This window comes from Bos taurus, chromosome 1 (genome assembly GCF_002263795.3).
Source record: "Bos taurus isolate L1 Dominette 01449 registration number 42190680 breed Hereford chromosome 1, ARS-UCD2.0, whole genome shotgun sequence".
NCBI lineage: Eukaryota > Metazoa > Chordata > Mammalia > Artiodactyla > Bovidae > Bos > Bos taurus.
The window spans coordinates 87,208,830-87,230,115 of record NC_037328.1 but is presented as its reverse complement, the minus strand read 5'-3'; the positions used below and the strand labels follow the sequence as shown (position 1 = coordinate 87,230,115).

Here is a 21,286-nt window from a genome sequence, read left to right as displayed (position 1 = left end):
GGACAAAGTCAGTTTTCATTCCAATCCCAAATAAGGGCAATGCCAAAGTATGTTAAAACTACCACACACTGTGCTCATTACACATGCTAGCAAGATAATGCTCAAAATCTTTCAAGCTAGGCTTCAACACTACATGAATTGAGAATTTCCAGGTGTACAAGGTGAATTTAGAAAAGGCAGAGGAACCAGAGATCAAATCGCCAACATCTGCTGGATCATAGGAAAACCAAGGAATTCCAGAAAAACATCTACTTCTGCTTCACTGATTATGCTAAAGCCTTTTACTGTATGGATCACAACAAACTGGAAAATTTTGAGAGATGAGAATACCAGACCACCTTACCTGCCTCCTGAGAAACCTGTATGTAGGACAAGAAACAACAGTTAGAACTTGACATGGAACAATGCACTAGTTCAAAATTGGGAAAGAAGTCAAGGCTCTATATAGTCACCCTGCTTATTTAACTTCTATGCAGAGTACATAATGCAAAAAAAAAAAAAAAAAAATGCCATGCTGGATGAATCACAAGCTGGAATCAAGAATGCCAAGAGAAATATCAACAATCTCAGACATGCAGATAATATTACTCTAATGGCAGAAAGTGAAGAGGAACTAAACAGCCTCTTGGCGAAGATAAAAGAGGAGAGTAAAAAAGCTTGTTTAAAACTCAACATTCAAAAAAGTAAGATCAGGGCATCCAGTCCCATCACTTCATGGCAAATAGATGGGGAAAAAGTGGAAACAGTGACAGATTTTATTTTCTTGGGCTCCAAAATCACTGCAGAAAGTGACTGTGGCCATGAAATTAAAAGACACTTGCTCTTTGGAAGAAAACCTATGACAAAACTAGACAGCATATTAAAAAGCAGGGAATGGCATTGAAACATGTAAATTATCATATGTGAAATGAATCGCCAGTCCAGGTTCAAAGCATGATACAGGGTGCTCAGGGCTGGTGCACTGGGATGACCCAGAGGGATGGGATGGGGAGGGAGATAGGAGCAGGGTTCCGGATGGGGAATACATATACACCCATGGCGGATTCATGTCAATGTATGACAAAACCAATACAACATTGTAAAGTAAATAAATAAATAAATAAAACTGGGAAAAAAAAAAAAAGCAGAGACATCACTTCGCCAATAAAGGTCTGTATAGTCAAAGTTATGGTTTTTCCAGTAGTCATGTACAGATGTGAGAGTTGGAAAATAAAGAAGGCTGAGAACTGAAGAATTGATGCTTTCAAACTGTGGTGCTGGAGAAGGCTTTTGAGAGTCCCTTGCACAGCAAGGACATCAAACCAATAAATCCTAAAGGAAATTACCCTGAATACTCATTGGAAGGACTGATGTTGAAGCTGAAGCTCCAATACTTTGACATGAGATACAAAGAACCAACACATTGGAAAAGACCCTGATGCTGGGAACAACTGAGGGCAGGAGGAGAAGGGGGCAAAAGATGATGAGATGGTAGGATGGCATTATGAACTCAATGGACAGGAGTTTGAGCAAACTGTAGGAGATAGTGAAGGACAGGAAAGCCTGGCATGAAGCAGTCCATGGGGTTGAAAAGAGTCGGAAATGAGTGAGTAACTAAACAACAATAGCATCCATAGACAAGGAAATATTACTTAGCAAAAAAAGGAATAACCTATTGATATTCCAAATAACAGTAAATAATCTCAAAATAATTATGCTTACTAACAGAAGGTGGAAAAAATACTCATACTGTATTACATTGATATAATATTCCAGGAAATGCAAACTAATGTATTATGAAATAAAACAAATCAATAGTTGCATGTGGATTAGGAAGGGACAAGAGGAAGAGATCATTAAAGGGTATGAGAAAACTTTTGCGGGTGATATGTTCATTACCTTAATTGTTGTTACGGTATTATAGGTGCATACATGTCAAAATTCATCATGTACAATTTAAGTGTCATTTAGTTGCTAAGTTGCGACTGACTCTTTGTGACTCCATGGACTGTAGTCCACCAGGCTCCTCTGCCCATGGGATTTCCCAGGCAAGAATGGGAGTTTACTGATTCTTTACTGAACTCTGTAGAGTTGTATATTTGATGTTCTACTTACTAAACCAATGAGCAATATAAGTGTTTATTATAAAATGAGATATCTCTCATCATTCAGTATTTTGTTTTTATTTTATAAAAAGCCCTCTGAAACTAAAATGGGTAGACATCGTTACTGATCTGAATGCAGCATTAAACACTAGAATTATTTTAACCCCTGACTTCACTATTTCACAGAATAAAGTATTTAACCTGCATATCTCATTTGTTCCTTTAAAATAAATTATAATATTATTCAACCTACAGGGAGTCCTATAGAATAATGATGATTGGTTTATATGGCACTGCATTGCTAATCAAGAGATGGGATTTTGAAGACATAGAAAACAAGTTTATGGTAATCAAAGGGGAAATGGAGTGGGGGGGTGGGATAAATTAGGAGTTTGGGATTAGCAGACACAGAGTCAGTTCAGTTCAGTCGCTCAGTCGTGTCTGACTCTTTGCAACCCTTCGCATGAGGTAGCCAAAGTACTGGAGTTTCAGCCTCAGCGTCAGTCCTTCCAATGAACACCCAGGATTGATCTCCCTTAGGATGGACTGATTGGATCTCCTTGCAGTCCAAGGGACTCTCAAGAGTCTTCTCCAACACCACAGTTCAAAAGCATCAATTCTTCGGTGCTCAGCTTTCTTCACCATCCAACTCTCACATCCATACATGACCACAGGAAAAACCATAGCCTTGATTGACAGACCTTTGTTGGCAAAGTAATGTCTCTGCTTTTGAATATGCTATCTAGGTTGGTCATAACTTTCCTTCCAAGGAGTAAGCGTCTTTTAATTTCATGGCTGCAGTCACCATCTGCAGTGATTTTGGAGCCCAAAAAAATAAAGTCTGACACTGTTTCCACTGTTTCCCCATCTATTTCCCAAGAAGTGATGGGACCAGATGCCATGATCTTTGTTTTCTGAATGTTGAGCTTTAAGCCAACTTTTTCACTCTCCACTTTCACTTTCATTAAGAGACTTTTTAGTTCCTCTCACTTTCTGCCATAAGGGTGGTGTCATCTGCATATCTGAGGTTATTGATACTTCTCCCAGCAATCTTGATTCCAGCATCTGTTTCTTCCAGTCCAGCGTTTCTCATGATGTACTCTGCATATCAGTTAAATAAGCAGGATGACAATATACAGCCTTGACGTACTCCTTTTCCTATTTGGAACCAGTCTGTTGTTCCGTGTCCAGTTCTAATTGTTGCTTCCTGACCTGCATACAGATTTCTCAAGAAGCAAGTCAGATGGTCTGGTATTCCCATCTCTTTCAGAATTTTCCACGGTTTATTGTGATCCACACAGTTAAAGGCTTTGGCATAGTCAATCAAGCAGAAGTATTTTTCTGGAACTCTCTTGCTTTTTCTATGATCCAGCAGATGTTGGCAATTTGATCTCTGGTTCCTCTGCCTTTTCTAAAACCAGCTTGAACATCTGGAAGTTCATGGTTCACGTATTGCTGAAGCCTGGCTTGGAGAATTTTGAGCATTACTTTACTAGCGTGTGAGATGAGTGCAGTTGTGCGGTAGTTTGAGCATTCTTTGGCATTGCCTTTCTTTGGGATTGGAATGAAAACTGACCTTTTCCAGTCCTGTGGCCACTGCTGAGTTTTCCAAATTTCCTGGCATATTGAGTTCAGCACTTTCACAGCATCATCTTTCAGGATTTGAAATAGGTCAACTGGAATTTCATCACCTCCACTAGCTTTGTTCGTAGTGATGCTTTCTAAGGCCCACTTGACTTCACATTCCAGGGTGTCTGGCTCTAGGTGAGTGATCACACCATCGTGATTATCTGGGTCGTGAAGATCTTTTTTGTACAGTTCTTCTCTGTGTTCTTGCCACTTCCTCTTAATATCTTCTGCTTCTGTTAGGTCCATACCATTTCTGTCCTTTATCGAGCCCATCTTTGCATGAAATGCTCCCTTGGTATCTCTAATTTTCTTGAAGAGATCGCTAATTTCCCCCATTCTATTGTTTTTCTCTATTTCTTTGCATTGATCACTGAGAAAAGCTTTTTTTTTTTTTTTATCTCTCCTTGCTATTCTTTGGAACTGTGCATTCAGATGGGAATACCTTTCCTTTTCTCCTTTGCTTTTCGCTTCCCTTCTTTTCACAGCTATTTGTAAGGCCTCCTCAGACAGCCATTTTGCTTTTGTGCATTTCTTTTCCATGGGGATGTTCTTAATCCCTGTCTTCTGTACAATGTCACGAACCTCTGTCCATAGTTCTTTAGGCACTCTGTCTATCAGATGTAGTCCCTTAAAATCTATTTCTCATTTCCACTGTATAATCGTAAGGGATTTGATTTAGGTCATACCTGAATGGTTTAGTGGTTTTCCCACTTTCTTCAATTTGAGTCTGAATTTGGCAATAAGGAGTTCATGATCTGAACCACAGTCAGCTCCTGGTCTTGTTTTTGCTGACTGTATAGAGCTTCTCCATCTTTGGCTACAAGGAATATAATCAATCTGATTTCAGTGTTGACCATCTGGTGATGTCCATGTGTAGAGTCTTTTCTTGTGTTTTTGGAAGAGGGTGTTTGCTAGGATCAGTTTGTTCTCTTGGCAAAACTCTATTAGCCTTTGCCCTGCTTTATTCTGAACTCCAAGGCCAAATTTGCCTGTTACTCCAGGTGTTTCCTGACTACCTACTTTTGCATTCCAGTTCCCCATACTATCTCTAAAATAAAGGTCCTACTGTACAGCACAGGGAACTATAGTCAATATCCTATAATAAACCATAATGGAAAAGAACATACATATATGTGTGTTTATAACTGAATCACTTTGTTGTACACCACAAACTGACAGAACGTTGTAAACGAAAGATGAAAGTGAAAGTGTTAGTTGCTCAATCGTGTCCAACTCTTTGCAATGCCATGGGCTATAGCCAGCCAAGCTCCTCTGTCCGTGGGATTGTCCAGGCAAGAATACTGTAGTGGGTTGCTATTTCCTTCTCCAGAAAAACTTCCTGACTCAGGGATTGAACCCAGGACTCTGCATTGTAAGCAGATTCTGTATTGAGTCACCTATACTTCAATGAAGAAGATGAGGTTTTGTAGGTTCCAGATAAAGCGAATTACATTATTGCTCCTTGCCAACATCCGCTGGATAATGGAAAAAGCAAGAGAGTTCCATAAAAACATCTATTTCTGCTTTATTGACTGTGCCAAAGCCTTTGACTGTGTGGATCACAATACACTGTGGAAAACTCTGAAAGATATGGGAATACCAGACCACCTGATCTGCCTCTTGAGAAATTTGTATGCAGGTCAGGAAGCAACAGTTAGAAGTGGACATGGAACAACAGACTGGTTCCAAATAGGAAAAGGAGTATGTCAAGGCTGTATATTGTCACCCTGTTTATTTAACTTATATGCAGAGCACATCATGAGAAATGCTGGACTGGAAGAAACACAAGCTGGAATCAAGATTGCTGGGAGAAATATCAATAACCTCAGATATGCAGATGATACCACCCTTATGGCACAAAGTGAAGAGGAACTAAAAAGCCTCTTGATGAAGGTGAAAGTGGAGAGTGAAAAAGTTGGCTTAAAGCTCAACATTCAGAAAATGAAGATCATGGCATCCAGTCCCAGCACTTCATGGGAAATAGATGGGGAAACAGTGGAAACAGCGTCAGACTTTATTTTTTTGGGCTCCAAAATCACTGCAGATGGTGACTGCAGCCATGAAATTAAAAGACGCTTACCCCTTGGAAGGAAAGTTATGACCAACCTAGATAGTATATTCAAAAGCAGAGATATTACTTTGCCAACAAAGGTTCGTCTAGTCAAGGCTATGGTTTTTCCTGTGGTCATGTATGGATGTGAGAGTTGGACTGTGAAGAAGGCTGAGGACCGAAGAATTGATGCTTTTGAACTGTGGTGTTGGAGAAGACTCTGGAGTCCCTTGGACTGCAAGGAGATCCAACCAGTCCCTTCTGAAGGAGATCAGCCCTGGGATTTCTTTGGAAGGAATGATGCTAAAGCTGAAACTCCAGTACTTTGGCCACCTCATGTGAAGAGTTGACTCACTGGAATAGACTCTGATGCTGGGAGGGATTGGTGGCAGGAGAAGAAGAGGACGACAGAGGATGAGATGGCTGGATGGCATCACTGACTCGATGGACGTGAGTCTGAGTGAACTCCGGGAGTTGGTGATGGACAGGGAGGCCTGGCGTGCTGCGATTCATGGGGTTGCAAAGAGTCGGACATGACTGAGCGTCTGGTCTGATCTGATCTGATCTTAAAAGTAAAAAGATATCCAACAAAAGAGAGAGAGAGAGAGAGAGAGAGGTTTTTGAATATTCCTACAAGTATCAGAGCTGGAGCGTATCTGTAGCAGAGACTTCTCTAGCTGTTAGTCAAAATATACTTTCCTTTCTTCTGTAATTGCCCAATGAATTCACAACACATCTAATCTTTACATGACCTATCTACAGTTGACATGGGAAGCATGCTAGCTAACATGGTATGCTAAGCTTTTAGGGTATCTGTATCTTAAGCAGTTAACCTCAAGATTTCTCCAGTATCACCCAAAGAATGTTTCCACATATTTTCAGAAGATTTTCTCTTTTTTGGATATTGAATCTAAGTCAGAATGATTTAAGTAGTGTTTAATCCATTAATCTCTTCCACCTACTTCAAAGAGGTGACACTGTCATAGAAAGCAAGAGAAAATATGAGGGGGTGGGACAGACAGATAATCGTCTTGGTAGGAGGGCATTCAAGTCAGCAGTTTCTTTCATAATACTATATTAACAAAAGGAGTTCAAGAATGGCCTCCAATTCCCTTCAAGCATTTAAGATTTCTAAGGTGCCTATCAAGCATTACATTGTTTTAAGCATGACATTTCCAAGTCAAAATTAACAGAGATAAAGTCAGTCACACCTCCAGATGAAGGAATTACTAGTTAGCATTAAACTCTTTCACTAACCATGTCCTTAAATAGTAATTACTAATATGCCTGTGTTTTTCATATACATTAGTGCTGCTGAGGGAAAATTAGCCTCAAGTCTGATGAGGAGTTATCTTGAGAGCTATGTTCTTAGCTTAGTTAGTACAGCATCAGACTTCTTATCTGAGGGTCCAGGATTCAAGTCCTTGTTCAGGTGTTTACTTTGGGCTTCCCAGGCGGTACTAGTTGTAAAGAATCCACCTAGCAGAAGATTTTAAGAGACTGGGTTCGATCCCTGTGTCGGGAAGATCCCCTGGAGGATGGCGTGGCACTCCAGTATTTTTACCTGGAGAATCCCATGGACAGAGAAGCCTGGAGGGCTATAGTCCACGGGGTCACAAAGAGTTGGACATGACTGAAGCAACTGAGCATGCATGCACTGGAAAGAAGATATCTTGAGCACTGTATCCTTTGAGAGAGGACATAGAAATGGGAAGTTAGGAGACAGCTTTCAATGAGGCTTGTCAGGGTACAAAGTTCATCTTGTTAGTAGGTTAGTGATATTTATTAAACACACATTAAAGAAGAGATACTGTGATGAAATAAATGCATTAGAGTTGCCAATCTGTTCATTTATTTAGCCAGCAAAAGTTTGTGGGGCCTTGTTCTGTATCAGAATCTCTGAAAGGTGCTAGGAATACAGAGATGAAACATGGTCCCACCTGTAAGAGGTCAACATCTAGTGTGGAGCTGGTCGTGTAAAACCATAATAACTATACCAATGGGATAATCATATTTGATCATCTCCCGAGCTGCAAATACCTCCAATTCTTCCAGAGCTTTAAGGGCAGAGCTATCTTACTCAATTTTCAACTCCTAGCACCTAGTCCAGTGCCTGGCCCACAGAAAGAGCTTAAAACATGTCCTGATGACATGACAAGGGTGTCCACTCTCACCACTATTATTCAACATAGTTTTGGAAGTCCTAGCTATAGCAGTCAGAGAAGAAACTTAAATAAAAGGAATCCAGATTGGAAAAGAAGAAGTAAAGCTCTCATTGCTTGCAGATGACGTGATACTATACATTGAAAACCCTAAAGATACTATCAGAAAATTACTAGAGCTAATCAGGGAATTTAGCAAAGCTGCAGGATACAAAATCAACACACAGAAATCACTTGCATTCCTATATACTAAACATGAAACATCCGAAAGAGAAATTAAGGAATCAATCCCCTTCACCACTGCAACAAAAAGAATAAAATATCTAGGAATAAGCCTACCTAAGGAGACAAAAGGGCTATATACAGAAAATTATAAGACACTGATGATTGAATTCAAAAATGACATAAACAGATGGAGAGATATTCCATGTTCTTGGGTATAAGAATCAATATTGTAAAAGTGACTATACTACCAAATGCAATCTACAGATTCAATGTGACCCCTACCAAATTACTAATGGCACTTTTCACAGAACTAGAACAAAAAATTTCACAATTCATATGGAAACACAAAAGACCCTGAATAGCCAAAGAAGTCTTAAGAAAGAAGAATGGAGCTGGAGAAATCAACCTTCCTGACTTCAGATTATACTACAAAGCTACAGTCATCAAGACAGTTCAGTACTGGCATAAAAATAGAACTATAGACCAATGGAACAAGACAGAAAGCCCAGAAATAAACCCATGCACCTATGGGTACCTTGTTTTTGACAAAGGAGGTAAGAATATACAGTGGGGCAAAGACAACCTCTTCAATAAGTGGTGCTGGGAAAACTGTACAGCTACATGTAGAAGAATGAAATTAGAACACTTCCTAACACCATATACAAAGACAAACTCAAAATGGACTAAAGACCTAAATGTAAGACCAGAAACTATAAAACTCTTAGAGGAAAACACAGGCAGAACACTCGATGACATAAATCAAAGCAAGATCCTAGAATAATGGAAATAAAAACAAAAGTAAACAAGTGGGACCTGATTAAACTTAAAATCTTTCGCACAGCAAAGGAAACTATAAGCAAGGTGAAAAGACAACGCTCAGAATGGGAGAAAATAATAGCAAATGAAATGATTAATTTCCAAAATATACAAACAGCTCATACAACTCAATACCAGAAAAACAAACAACTCAATCAAAAAGTGGGGAAAAGACCTAAACAGATGTGTCTCCAAAGAAGACATACAGATAGCTAACAAACACATGTAAAGATGCTCAATATCACTCATTATTAGAGAAATGAAAATCAAAACTACAAGATATCACCTCACACCGGTCAGAATGGCCATCATCAAAAAGTCGACAAACAATAAATGCTGGAGGGACTGTGGATAAAAGGGAACCCTCTTGCACTGTTGGTGGGAATGTAAACTGATACAGCCACTATGGAAGACAGTATGGAGATTCCTTAAAATAACTAGGAATAAAACCACCATATGACCCAGCAATCCACTCCTAGGCATATACCCTGAAGAAAGCAAAATTGAAAAAGACACATGTATCCCACTGTTCACTGCAGCACTATTTACAACAGCTGGAACACGGAAGCAACCTAGATGTCCATCAATAGATGAATGGATAAAGAAATTGTGGTACATATACACAATGGAATATTACTCAGCCACAAAAAGAATGCATTTGAGTCAGTTCTAATGAGGTGGATGAACCAAGAGCCTATTATACAGAGTGAAGTAAGTCAGAAAGAGAAAGATAAATATTGTATACTAATGCATATGTACAGAATCTAGAAAGATTGTACTGGAGAATTTATTTGCAGGGCAGCAGTGAAGAAAAAGACAGAACAGATTTACGGACATGGGGAGAGGGGAGGAGAGGGTAAGATGTATGAAGAGAGTAACATGGAAACTTACATTACCATATGTAAAATAGATTGCCAATGAAATTTTCTGTATGCCTCAGGGAACTCAAACAGGGGCTCCGTATTAACCTAGAGGGGTGGGATGGGGAGGGAGATGGGAGGGAGGTTCAAGAGGGAGGGGACACATGCATACCTATGGCTGATTCATGCTGAGGTTTGACAGAAAACAACAAAATTCTGTAAAGCAATAATCCTTCAATTAAAAAATAAATTAAAAAAACAAAACAAAACATGTCCTGATGAATTTGTTGCTACATCTGGTTTACTTTGAAGGCTGAGGCACCTAGAGAGACTAACTAGGTAAACACAGCTCCAGAGGCTGGCTGGCTTGTTTCCTCTCTGCTGACAGTGGTAAGAGACATTTCTGACGTGTGGTTGCAGGTGTGCTGACTGCCCACGTGACCTCCTCTCTCTGCAGAGGCTGCATAGTACTCTCTAGGGATCTCCTTCCTGGGAGGCAGCTTCAGGCCTCACTGAGCCCCTGGGCTCCTTCCCCGCTTCTCACTTCTGCACCTCCTGTACATCTTTCTTAGGGACTTGTAGCTAACAACATGTTTAGGCTGCTGGCTAGGAAGAAAATCCAAGAGGAAGCATGGAGGAAACTCCTTGAGGGAACAGGCATTTTTAAAAATAGCCCAAATTAGGAATATTTGGTTCTTTGACCTAAAATTACAATACTTTGAGCCGAGATGAATTTGCAGTGACTTTTCAATAAAATGTAGGATATGGAGGCAAAAAACTCCACATAAGGCCTCACTGAATTTAACCATTCAACCTGAGCTTGAGCAATGTCAGTCTTCACACACAAACAGGTTCCCCATTTAAGATATGCATAAATGTGTACGTGGTGATAACTGTCTTTAGTAGAAGAACTGGAATTTTAGGGCACTTTGGGTTAACATTAGTTGAATTGCATGCTGTTAGGTATTACATAGTCTATGTATAGCCTAGATAATATCATGCAGAATATAAAACAGGTCCAATGTTACACCATGGCAAAAGTGGTTGCTGTTACCTGTATTGTAATGGCATTGTAACATCATGACTGTCTCACTGACTGACACTGAGACCAAGACAGCCACAGAAGACACTTCAGGGCAGTCCCTGGGAGAGATCTGTACCCCAGAAACAGAATTGATTGTTTACATCAACTATGAAAATGCAAATACTCAATTACATTAGAAAGTGATAGGGCACTTTTGAAGTGTTTCTCACATTATGTGATTAACATTTAGCCATCTATCCATTCATTCAACAAGTATTTATTAAATACTGAAAAACATATTGCTTTATTTTATTTATGTAACTTGTGGTATAAAATTTTGAGAATAACCTAGAAATAGTGCCCAGAATTCTAGATTGTGTGACACAATTCATTAAAAAAACCTTTACTGGGGATCCCTGATATGCCAGAATCAGGTGAAGGACTGGGCAAATAGTGAACAAGATATGCATGTCCCAATATACAAAGAAAATGTTTGCATGTTTGCTGTATATATTTGTATATTATGCATGTCCTAATTTACAAACAAAATATTTATATGCTTATTGCATATTTTTGTTGTATTACATGTTGCTCTTCTGCTCTTTTCCCGACATCTTGATGATAATTTATCTCCCATATTTTAATAACTTTACTGCTTCACATGTTCATTCCACATGACAGTTGTCTACACCTTCCTTTTCCTTTATTTTAGAATTTTTGAAGGAGTCAGAGAACATCTGTCTTACTGGAAGTCACAGAAATTTTGAGTCATAGATTGAATAAAATGTAACAGCTTCCTGTTTAACCTCTATTACTTTTAAAACATACTGAATTCTAAGGGATTTATGGAGTAAGTTTAAAGTACACAGACTCAACACTCATTTATTTCTCACTTAACACTTTAAGCTAGCTTCCTGCTTTTTTGCATCAAGAGGTGTACAATAACCCCAGGTAAAAACTCAGAAAACAATTTCATTTCTGGTGTGCCAAGCTGTGCCTGAAGGACGCTTAATACCACAATCTTAAATCCCAGTGCTTGGTGTGGTAAGGGAGAGTGTTGGTATTAGGGCTTTTTTGAGCTCTAACTGTGCATTATTTTCTCTAGCATAATGGATTTCCCGTAGGTGCTGAGATTTTACTTGGCTTTTTCTCTGTACATAGTCTTTGTACTTTCTTCATCTCAAATTTGTCTTTTAAAAATATTCTGTAATGATCAGCAGAGTATATAATAATCTTCCATGCAGTAAATATTTCTGAAGGATTGACAGAGAGGAGTTACTAGAAACCATGCCACTTAGGAAAAGAAAATGGACTAGGTGCTTCTCATTTTATGTTATTGTCACAGTACACGTCCTGTGTCACTTAGGTGTGTTGGGGAAAAGGAATAAATATGCATTTTATAGTTCAGGCTGTAACATTTCAAAGTATACTTTGAAATTGCTTCTTTTGAGCTGATAAATTAGATTATGATCAGTGTTTTATTACTTCCTCTCTGACTGTTCTTTACTTTGGTAAAATTTATTTTGATTGGGATAACAAAAGAAAAGATATTCATGGGCTAATGTTAGATGAATCAACAATGGTTCCAACAAAAATATTTGCCTTCCACATCTGTATATCTCCCAGTTATAAGTGCATTGGTCAAAAGCAGTAGACATGAAAATGATGGTTCCATTTAATTAAAATAAAACTGAGATTTGAAATGGAGAATAATAAAAAAAAATAAATAAATACTAAAGTCCATCTAATCAAGGCTATGGTTTTTCCAGTGGTCATGTATGGATGTGAGAGTTGGACTGTGAAGAAAGCTGAGCACCAAAGAATTGACGCTCTTGAACTGTGGTGTTGGAGAAGACTCTGGAAAGTCCCTTGGACTGCAAGGAAATCCAACCAGTCCATCCTAAAGGAAATCAGTCCTAGGTGTTCATTGGAAGGAATGATGCTGAAGCTGAAACTCCAATACTTTGGCCACCTCATGCGAAGAGTTGACTCATTGGAAAAGACACTGATGCTGGGAGGGATTGGGGGCAGGAGGAGAAGGGGACGACAGAGGATGAGATGGCTGGATGGCATAACTGACTCGATGGACATGAGTTTGGGTACACTTCGGGAGTTGGTGATGGACAGGGAGGCCTGGCGTGCTGCGGTTCATGGGGTCACAAAGAGTCAGACATGACTGAGCGACTCAACTGAACTGAGGTACCCCAGAGGAGGAAATGGCAACCCACTCCAGTATTCCTGCCTGAAAAATTCCATGGGCAGAGGAACCTGGGAGGCTACAGTCCAAGGGGATGCAAAGAGTCAGATATGACTGAGCAACTGAGCATGGATGCAGGTACCACTGTTTTAGCTCTTGAGGTGCAGTGTTACATAAGAGACAAGATCCCTTTTCTCATTGAGGTTACGTTTTAAGGTGGACAGAGAACAGACAGACAGATAAATTAAAATAAATAAGGGAAGATAAAGTGATAAATGTAAGAGTGAAAAACAAAATTTGAGCTGTTGTGCAGCAACTGGTGGTCAGCTTCAGCTTTTCTGAGGCGTTGACACTTGAGTTAGAATCTGAATGACAAAAAGGAATCTGCCACACCAGGATATGGGGGAAGAATATTCCCTGCAGAGGAAAGAGTGGAGACCGCAGGCAATGCGGCTGCTGTGCAAGATGAGCACAGTGGTACCCCTGGAGCTCGTGAAGGGCTGAGATGCAGAAGAAGCTGGAAAGGGGATCAGGTGCCAGGCCTGAGGCAGGATGATGACCAAAAAAAAAAAAAAATGAGGGTTTAAGAACAGAATAGAATGTGAAACAGAAGGAATATTGGACCCAGATAATATAGAAATGGAGACTGCAAACACTGACTTGAGCCATGATTTTTCTTGCCCCAGGCACGGTTTTCATCTGGGTCTCGCTGTTGTTTAGAACAATCTCTAATAAAGCTGATCTGCGGTGCCATTCTTTATCAGTCCTGAAATGAAGAATGTGGCACTTTTTGTTCTCTTTAAGAATCTGAGATTCTACTATAGTGCCCATTGGAATTTACCACTTTTTCCCTGATTACCAACATAGTACACATTTATGACAGAACATTTGGAAAATACAGATAAGCTAATGGAAGAAATTAAATCACTCCCAAGTGATTTAGCCACCCAAGGATAACTACTGTTAACAATTGGACACAGACTCTCTTGATTATACAGTGCAGTGATTCAGAATACAGGCTCTGGAGTCTGGGAGGAAATCATGACTTTATAACTTGCTAAATGAGAGTTCTTCATTTTCAGTCTATCTTAATTGCTTATAAAATGCCATGCAAATGTCTGCAATATCTTTAAGCCTCAGTTTTCTCATCTGCAGGATGAGAACAGTAACATTACCTTCCTCATAGGCCTGCTGGGAGGATTAAACGAGAATCCATGCAAAGCTCCTGAGGCAGTGGCTGGCACAGAGTATGTATTCCAAACACTCAGTCGTATCCGACTCTTTGTGACCCCATGAACTATACAGTCCATGGAATTCTCCAGGCCAGAATACTGGATTGGGTAACCGTTCCCTTCTCCAGGGGATCTTCCCAACCCAGGGACCGAACGCAGGTCTCCTGCATTGCAGGCAGATTCTTTACCAGCTGAGCCACCAGGGAAGTCATTCCAAACATATGAAGTATTAAGCTATTATAATTTTATGAACCTGGGATCATACTGTAAAGTTGTCAGTATATAAATGAGTATTCCAATTATCACTAGACATTTTACGTGATCTTAATTATTTTTCTATGTTGTAGTTTTTAATGGTTATATAGCATTTTACTGTAGAGATAGTAATTTAGTTAATTCTGCTGTGGTACACTTGGGCTAGTCCCAATTTTCACCACGTAAAATTCTACAGATAAAATATTGCCAACTTTCATGACTATTTCCCTAAGACAAATTCTAAGAAGTGGCTGAGTCAAGTGGCATGTATATTTCCAAGACTCTGTGACACATTTTTATTATGTCTTCTGCTAAGGATTTTGATTAAACCCTCGATAAGAATAATGTCGGGAAGTAAGTCGTTCACATATGTGTGCAGTTTTGTAGGTCTGATTTACCATCAGCTTGGTGAAATACAACCCCCACCCCCATGCCTCATGTCTTTTTCCCCACACCTGTTCACACCTTCTGGTCAGCACCATCCTCTCTCATTCCTTAAGGAAGCTTCTCTGTTCCAGGTTTCCAGCTGAGCAAATATGCTTACAGTTTTCTGATTTGCTAGGAATTCTGCACTTAGTCACTTCACCTGAAGCTATAAATGGATAGCACTTTTAGTACATTAGAAATCCAAGCCCCTCATCTTACAATGAAGAAACTAAAGTGGAAGGGAACAAATGCCTTATTTAAGTCGGTGATCTGTTCCATGCCACTGCTGGATGGTAACTCAGAGCTAGCTCATTCCCTTGTCTCTAGTACCTAGTTCAGCAGCCAACATGTATAGACAGCCATTAATGTTTGAGGATAACTACTTGAAGTAATTTACAGCCTTTTAGGATTTTGCAGCTGGAAAGGACTGTAGAAGTGTGGAAAAATGAGACTCACATGGATTAATGAGGTATATTATTGTTGTTCAGTCGCTCAGTTGTACCCAACTCTTTGCAACCCTCTGGACTGCAGCCCTCCAGGCTCCTCTGTCTATGGGATTTTTAAGGCAAGAACACTGGAGTGGGTTGCCATTTTCTTCTCCAAATGAGATATGATGTTTAGTTATTAGTGGCAAGTTGGAATAACAACTCTGGTCTCTCAATTCCCAGGACATACAAGGAAAAACCAGGAGAAAATCAGGCTTCCTTGGTTGAGATGGGCATCATGCAGAGAAGGGATTCACCTAAGTTTGCCTTGGTCCAGAGAGCGCAAAGCCAGGGGTAAGAAAACAGGTAGTTGCTGGTAGATCAATTTCAGCCTAATTCAGGGAAGACTTTTTAATAGGATTGTCCAGAACTGAAATAGGTTTTCTTGAAAAGAAGTGAGTTGTTCCTAACTGGAAATGTTCAAATAGAAACAGGGTATGTTTGAATAAATAATTTGCCAAGTATGTTTAAAAAGAAAACCTGTTTTGTGTGACTGGTTGGAATAGATGACTTCTAAGATCTCCACCAAAACTAAGATTAAGTGATTTTATGAATAGACAGATGGACAATTTTTTTTTCTTGTTGATATGTTACTTTGTACTTATGTCTTAATAGTGTGAACGCATTGTCTCCTCCTTACAAATAGGAATAGATAAATTCTAAAGTCTTTTCTTCCCCAAGATTCTATGGTTCCAAATAATCTTTTTAGTGCTAATTCAGTGTATTATACACAGTAGGAGTTCAAAAGAAACAAATTCTCTTTTAGTCAGAAAATTCTGCATTTAAGATAAATTGAGCTACAGCCTCCATGCAGTCGAACAATTTGAACTCAGCTGGTCTCAATCAAATCTATCAGTTGATCACATTCAAGAGCACTAAATATGCATTAACTTGTTTTTTTTTAATAAAAAGGTTAAATCTAAAAGAAGAAATTTGGGTGGACTGTATTGTGATGAGATTAAAGTGTTCTCTTACTAGGTTTCTGATTGATGATATGAAATTTGACTGGAATTATTTCCTAGAATATAGAGAACTTTTTAATATTAAATTGCTAGTATGATTTAATTGCACTTCAAGTATGAAATCACTGAAAGACTGCCCACTGTATAATACTTTCATCCAAATTCTAGTGGTAAGACTGACAGATAAATGAACCATATTACAGGAATACTTTCAATTTGCAAGATTTCCCATCAGTAATAGAAATGGAGGTCCTGACAAGTTCATACTTGGATTGGGTGAAAAGATCCACTCTCAAATAGTCATCAAGCAAAGCTTTCGTGAGAATCATAGATGGGGCCTGTGATGCACTCTTTGCAAATCTAACTAGGAAGGAAATGGATAAAAAACAGCCAAGGATGTCTTTTTTGGCTTCCCTTTTCCTTTCCTTTCTTCCCCCACCCCCTCTCTTATTAGAAGGTTAAACAAGGAAAAGTAATGTTCAAAGTAAGTGTTTAATTTATTAACATTGTCATTGTTTTAAACACTCAACAGTAAAAAAAAAAAAAAAAAAAAATTATGGCTCAAGTCAAGATGGGCTATCATTGATTAGAATTTCTCAGCACTGCCTTTTTCCCCCACCCAGTGAGGAAAATGTATATTTCAGGGATAGCAAGACCTTCTATGTTTCAGACATTGTCCTATATGTCAGAGAAAAAACAATCAGGCATGAAGCTTGACCTCATAGAAGCATAGCAAATGCATAGCATAGGTTCATCACGGGAGCCTGATGAGACTTGGAGTTCTTCCTGACCCAAAACTCCAGACAGTCATTGCTTATCTACCACAGAATTATAAGAGTTGACAACTATTAGTCACCCCATGTAGGAAGTCAAAAGTTCTCTGGTAACCAGGTCTCATTCTAACAATTATAGTCATGGTTTGTTTATGTCTATAAAGACCCATTTCAACCTAGAGAGCTGGAAGGGAGCTCAAAAGGGAGGGAAGAGATGTATACTGAAGATTCTTAAGACGTATACGTTGCTGACTCACGTTTTTGTACGTCAGAAACCAACACAGCACTGTAAAGCAATTATCCTCCAATTTTTAAAAAAAGACCCACTTCATATGTATCTTGTTTGATTTTCTGAATTCCATTCTCAGAAACATGAAACAGAAAAAATAAACCAAAAAGCTACCTCCACAGCTGCTTTCGCTCTTTCAAATTCTTCTTCTAAGGAATGGTTTCTGGAAAGCAAGGCGCTCCCCCAGCGCTGCTCTTTGGTCAGTCGAGCCTGAAATAAACCAAACATAATTTTGGAATCACGTAATATAAAATACAAACATTTTTCCTTTTCTCATTGTATCCTAGACTTTAAGAAGTACCTGTGACTAACGTCACTTTTGGAGTACTTTGCAAACAGAACGCTTCTTAAACGGGGACGGTGCCAAAGCGCGCGCCCCGCTCACACGCAGGCATCCTCTAACAGAGAGTCTCAGCCAAGGTCATATTAAAACATCAACACCCAGGCCCTACCTCCCAAAGATCTTACATCTCATTGGTCTAGGTTCAAGGCGTTGATAGGTCAGGAAGTCTCCCCATGCAGTTAGGCTGGAGAATCTCCGTTATAGAATACACCTGGAAGCTGATGTCTGCGCTTTCAGCTTGTTAGGAGGATCAGCCTCAGGTGAAGCTGCGAAGGCTGCAGCCACGGAAGGTAGCTGCTAGGCCTTTCTCCTTACACTTGAGCTGGGCTTCATGCTGAATTCTCTTTCCTTTGCCTTCCCTCTCTTTGCACACATCTGTCTCATGCCACATTTCCTCAGGTCACTGCTCTCTGCTAAATAGTCACTTGGATAAAATCATGTCTGGTAATGCCAAATGCTTTGTCACAATTAATAGGAAATGTGATACACAACTTAGCTAAATGCAAATATTTCCAGAAGATCCTCCACAGAGTTTGCTAGAATTTTAAAAATATCTATTTTAAATTTCACAAACAATGATTACATTCTTTTTGAAAAAAATTAATCATGGTAAATCAGAGGCATAATTCTAGACATTACCCCCTTGAATTTGCATGTATATTTATGCACCCATGGATAGAATATCACAGTGTTTCAAAAAGCTTTTGGAAACGTAAATGGTGCTATTCTGTGGCTTGTTTTTTTCCTATTCAGCAATGTACCTTGGAGAGTCTCCACATGTTGCACTCCTAGATCTATCTCATTTTTTTCCCAAGGATTTCCTAATAAGCATTCACTGTATGTTGATTAGAACTCTCTCCATGAGCATTGAATGTTTCTGATTTTTCTCCATGTGATTGCTTGTTTTCTTATCTATCTTCTTCTCTGATCCTCTTGCTCTGCTGTGGGGTCCACAGCGGGAGGACTTTGGTAACTCTTGTACTGCCCCACCGTAAACCCAGGGTCTGACAAGTGATACATGCCCCAAGGATGCCTGTGTATGGATTGTGGGAGGAGGCCCAGCACTGCTAAGGCAGCTAGGCCTTGGGGAGCAGGGGGAGAGAGGCTCGGAGTCAAGTCCTCCACCCACTTTCACTGCAGGGCAGGGGTGGCTCCTTGGCCATGTGGGAGATTACTGGCCTGCAAGGATGCTCAATCCCTGCTTCTAGGGGAATTACTTGAAAAGACCTGGGCCCCACCCCAGACCAATGAAGTGATCTTTGAAGGTGGGGCCCAGGAATTAAATGGTTGAAAAGCTCTGTGGTGATTTTTAAAAGTAGCCACATTCGAAAACCAAAACTATGGCAAAACTTTGCTGTCCACCCAGCACTTACCATCTCTTCTGTTCAGTTGCTTTTCATTTTTCTCCACCATTAATGGTCCTCAAGAGGAACCCCCCTCTTTGATGATTACACAGTATTCAATCTGTGGGTTGGGAAGATCCCTTGGAAGAAGACATGGCAACCCACTCCAGTATTCTTGCCTGGGAAATCTCATGGACAGAAGAGCCTGGTGGGCTACAGACCATGGGGTCATAAAGAATCGGACACAACTTAGAGACTGAACGACACCAGTACCAGGGCTTACTACATGCCAGATGCTGCTTCAAGTCCTTTACCTACTGGAACTCATGTTGTCTTTTCAACAACCCGAGGTAAGTACTAGCATTGACTTCATGTCCCTGAAGCACACACAGCTGACTTGACTTGTCCCTGGTCTCACAGCTAGCTAAGTGGTAGGACCATTGCTTCTGGGCCATGCTCAAAACCACTGCCTCTCACAGGAGGCTGTGCTCAACTGGCCATTTTAGGAAGATGCAAAATATAGAAAAGCTGTCCCTTGGAGACGGGGACATTTATACAAGGTTGAGAGAGCTAGCCAAGAAGCTGTCTAGAATACCGTGGGCTGAAAATAATAATAATAAAGTAATTACTAGGAATGTTTCTGAGCATAAACAAGTCTTAGACTGCCTTCTGCTTTAATGGATGTGAAAGGTTAATTTATTGGAACACTAATTTATGTTTTCTCCTCCTTGATGTATTTATTCCCTGCTGTATCCCTGGCCCCTCCTTCTAAGAGTAGGTGCTCCACAAATAATCAGTAAATATTTGTTGAAAATATACTGTCAGGGAATACATGAGTGACCAAATTAAAGGTATTTCTCTTCCCTACTCCCAGAAGGTAGCTGTGTGTTCTCAGTCAAGGTCTCATGGCCAATCTGGAGGCTAAGGAGAGTTTATAGGAGATTGAAAGGGACTTGATTTTTGTGCTGTACCTGGACTGGCAGATGTCTGTGCTAGTAAACCCTGGCTTGGGGGTGGGGTGAGGATGGCTGCAGGATGTCCTAGTGGGGTTCCTGGTAAAGAGTGATGCCTGTGAATAGCTCAGGGTTGAAGCCTCTGGAGCAGTGCCTGTGGTCAGAAAAGGGAGGGTGATGAAGGCAGGTCAGGGCAGTGATGCTACTGCCTTGGCATCAGTGCCTTGCTCACTGGTGGGCACCAGTGGCCTCTGAAACAAGCATCCTCCCTTATTCTCTGGGCCCTGTGGAAGCTACTGTATTTTTCTAATCCAGAAAATCGAGTCAGGGAGGGGAAGCCTGACACAGGTTCCAGAGATTAGGATATGAACATATCTTTTAGGGGGGCCACCGTTCAGCCCACTGCCACCCTCATCTGACACTCTTGGGTGATAATATATTTGCTTAACAAATATAAAGGTGCAGATGATTACCTTTTAGAACTGATAACCTATTAGGATCTTACAGCCTGGTAGAGAAGTTAATGCCAAAGGAGATATGACTTTATTGTCTTATAGACAGTTAATCAACCTTGTATCTAACTTGGTAAACTTTTTATTTTGATATTTCTTTCCCAACTGGCTACAGAAATCTCTGTTCCTTATTCCTTTGGTTTTAGAACCAACTCTTTTATTTTCCTGCAGGTTCGTTCATGAAACAAATATTCATTGAGATAAAGTTAAAGAAAATGGACACAACATGGTAAGAAATAAACTCTATGCATTTATATAATAATGAAAGATATTAGGAGAAGAAAGAGGAAGCACCAACATTTTTGTCCCCAAGACACCTCCTTTAATTAGAGGCACTTTTCACCAGTGAAATATGATCTGTCTTTCCTGTGAAGCCTGACCGAACAGGACTCCATTACTGTCACTGGCTTCCGTTCATCAATGTTTCATGACCCAAGTGGATTATGAATCACAGGATGCAAAAGGCACCATACATCAGGAAGAAGAAAATCTCTCAGGATTCTAGACTTACAGTTTATGTTCTCTTAACTGCCTAAAACAGTAAATGTAAATGCAATCTCACAGTGCAAATGAAATTTTGTTTTGATAGTACAGTTACTATTTAGGTAAATGCTATTTCCCACATTGTTAGGAAAGCCTTATGTTATTACTAATTTGAATGTTTGC

At 39.8% G+C, this 21,286-nt stretch overlaps 1 protein-coding gene across 15 annotated transcripts in view; it reads right to left on the bottom strand.

Moving 5' to 3' along the window:
* Positions 1 to 21,286, bottom strand: part of PEX5L (peroxisomal biogenesis factor 5 like) — a 353,835-nt gene that overhangs the window by 152,309 nt on the left and 180,240 nt on the right. For all 15 annotated transcript variants that reach the window (XM_024989943.2, XM_059885023.1, XM_005201648.5 and 12 more), the window contains one exon: positions 17,584 to 17,679. In XM_024989943.2, the coding sequence (XP_024845711.1) occupies positions 17,584 to 17,679 (96 nt within the window). The remainder of the gene's footprint in view (positions 1 to 17,583; positions 17,680 to 21,286) is intronic.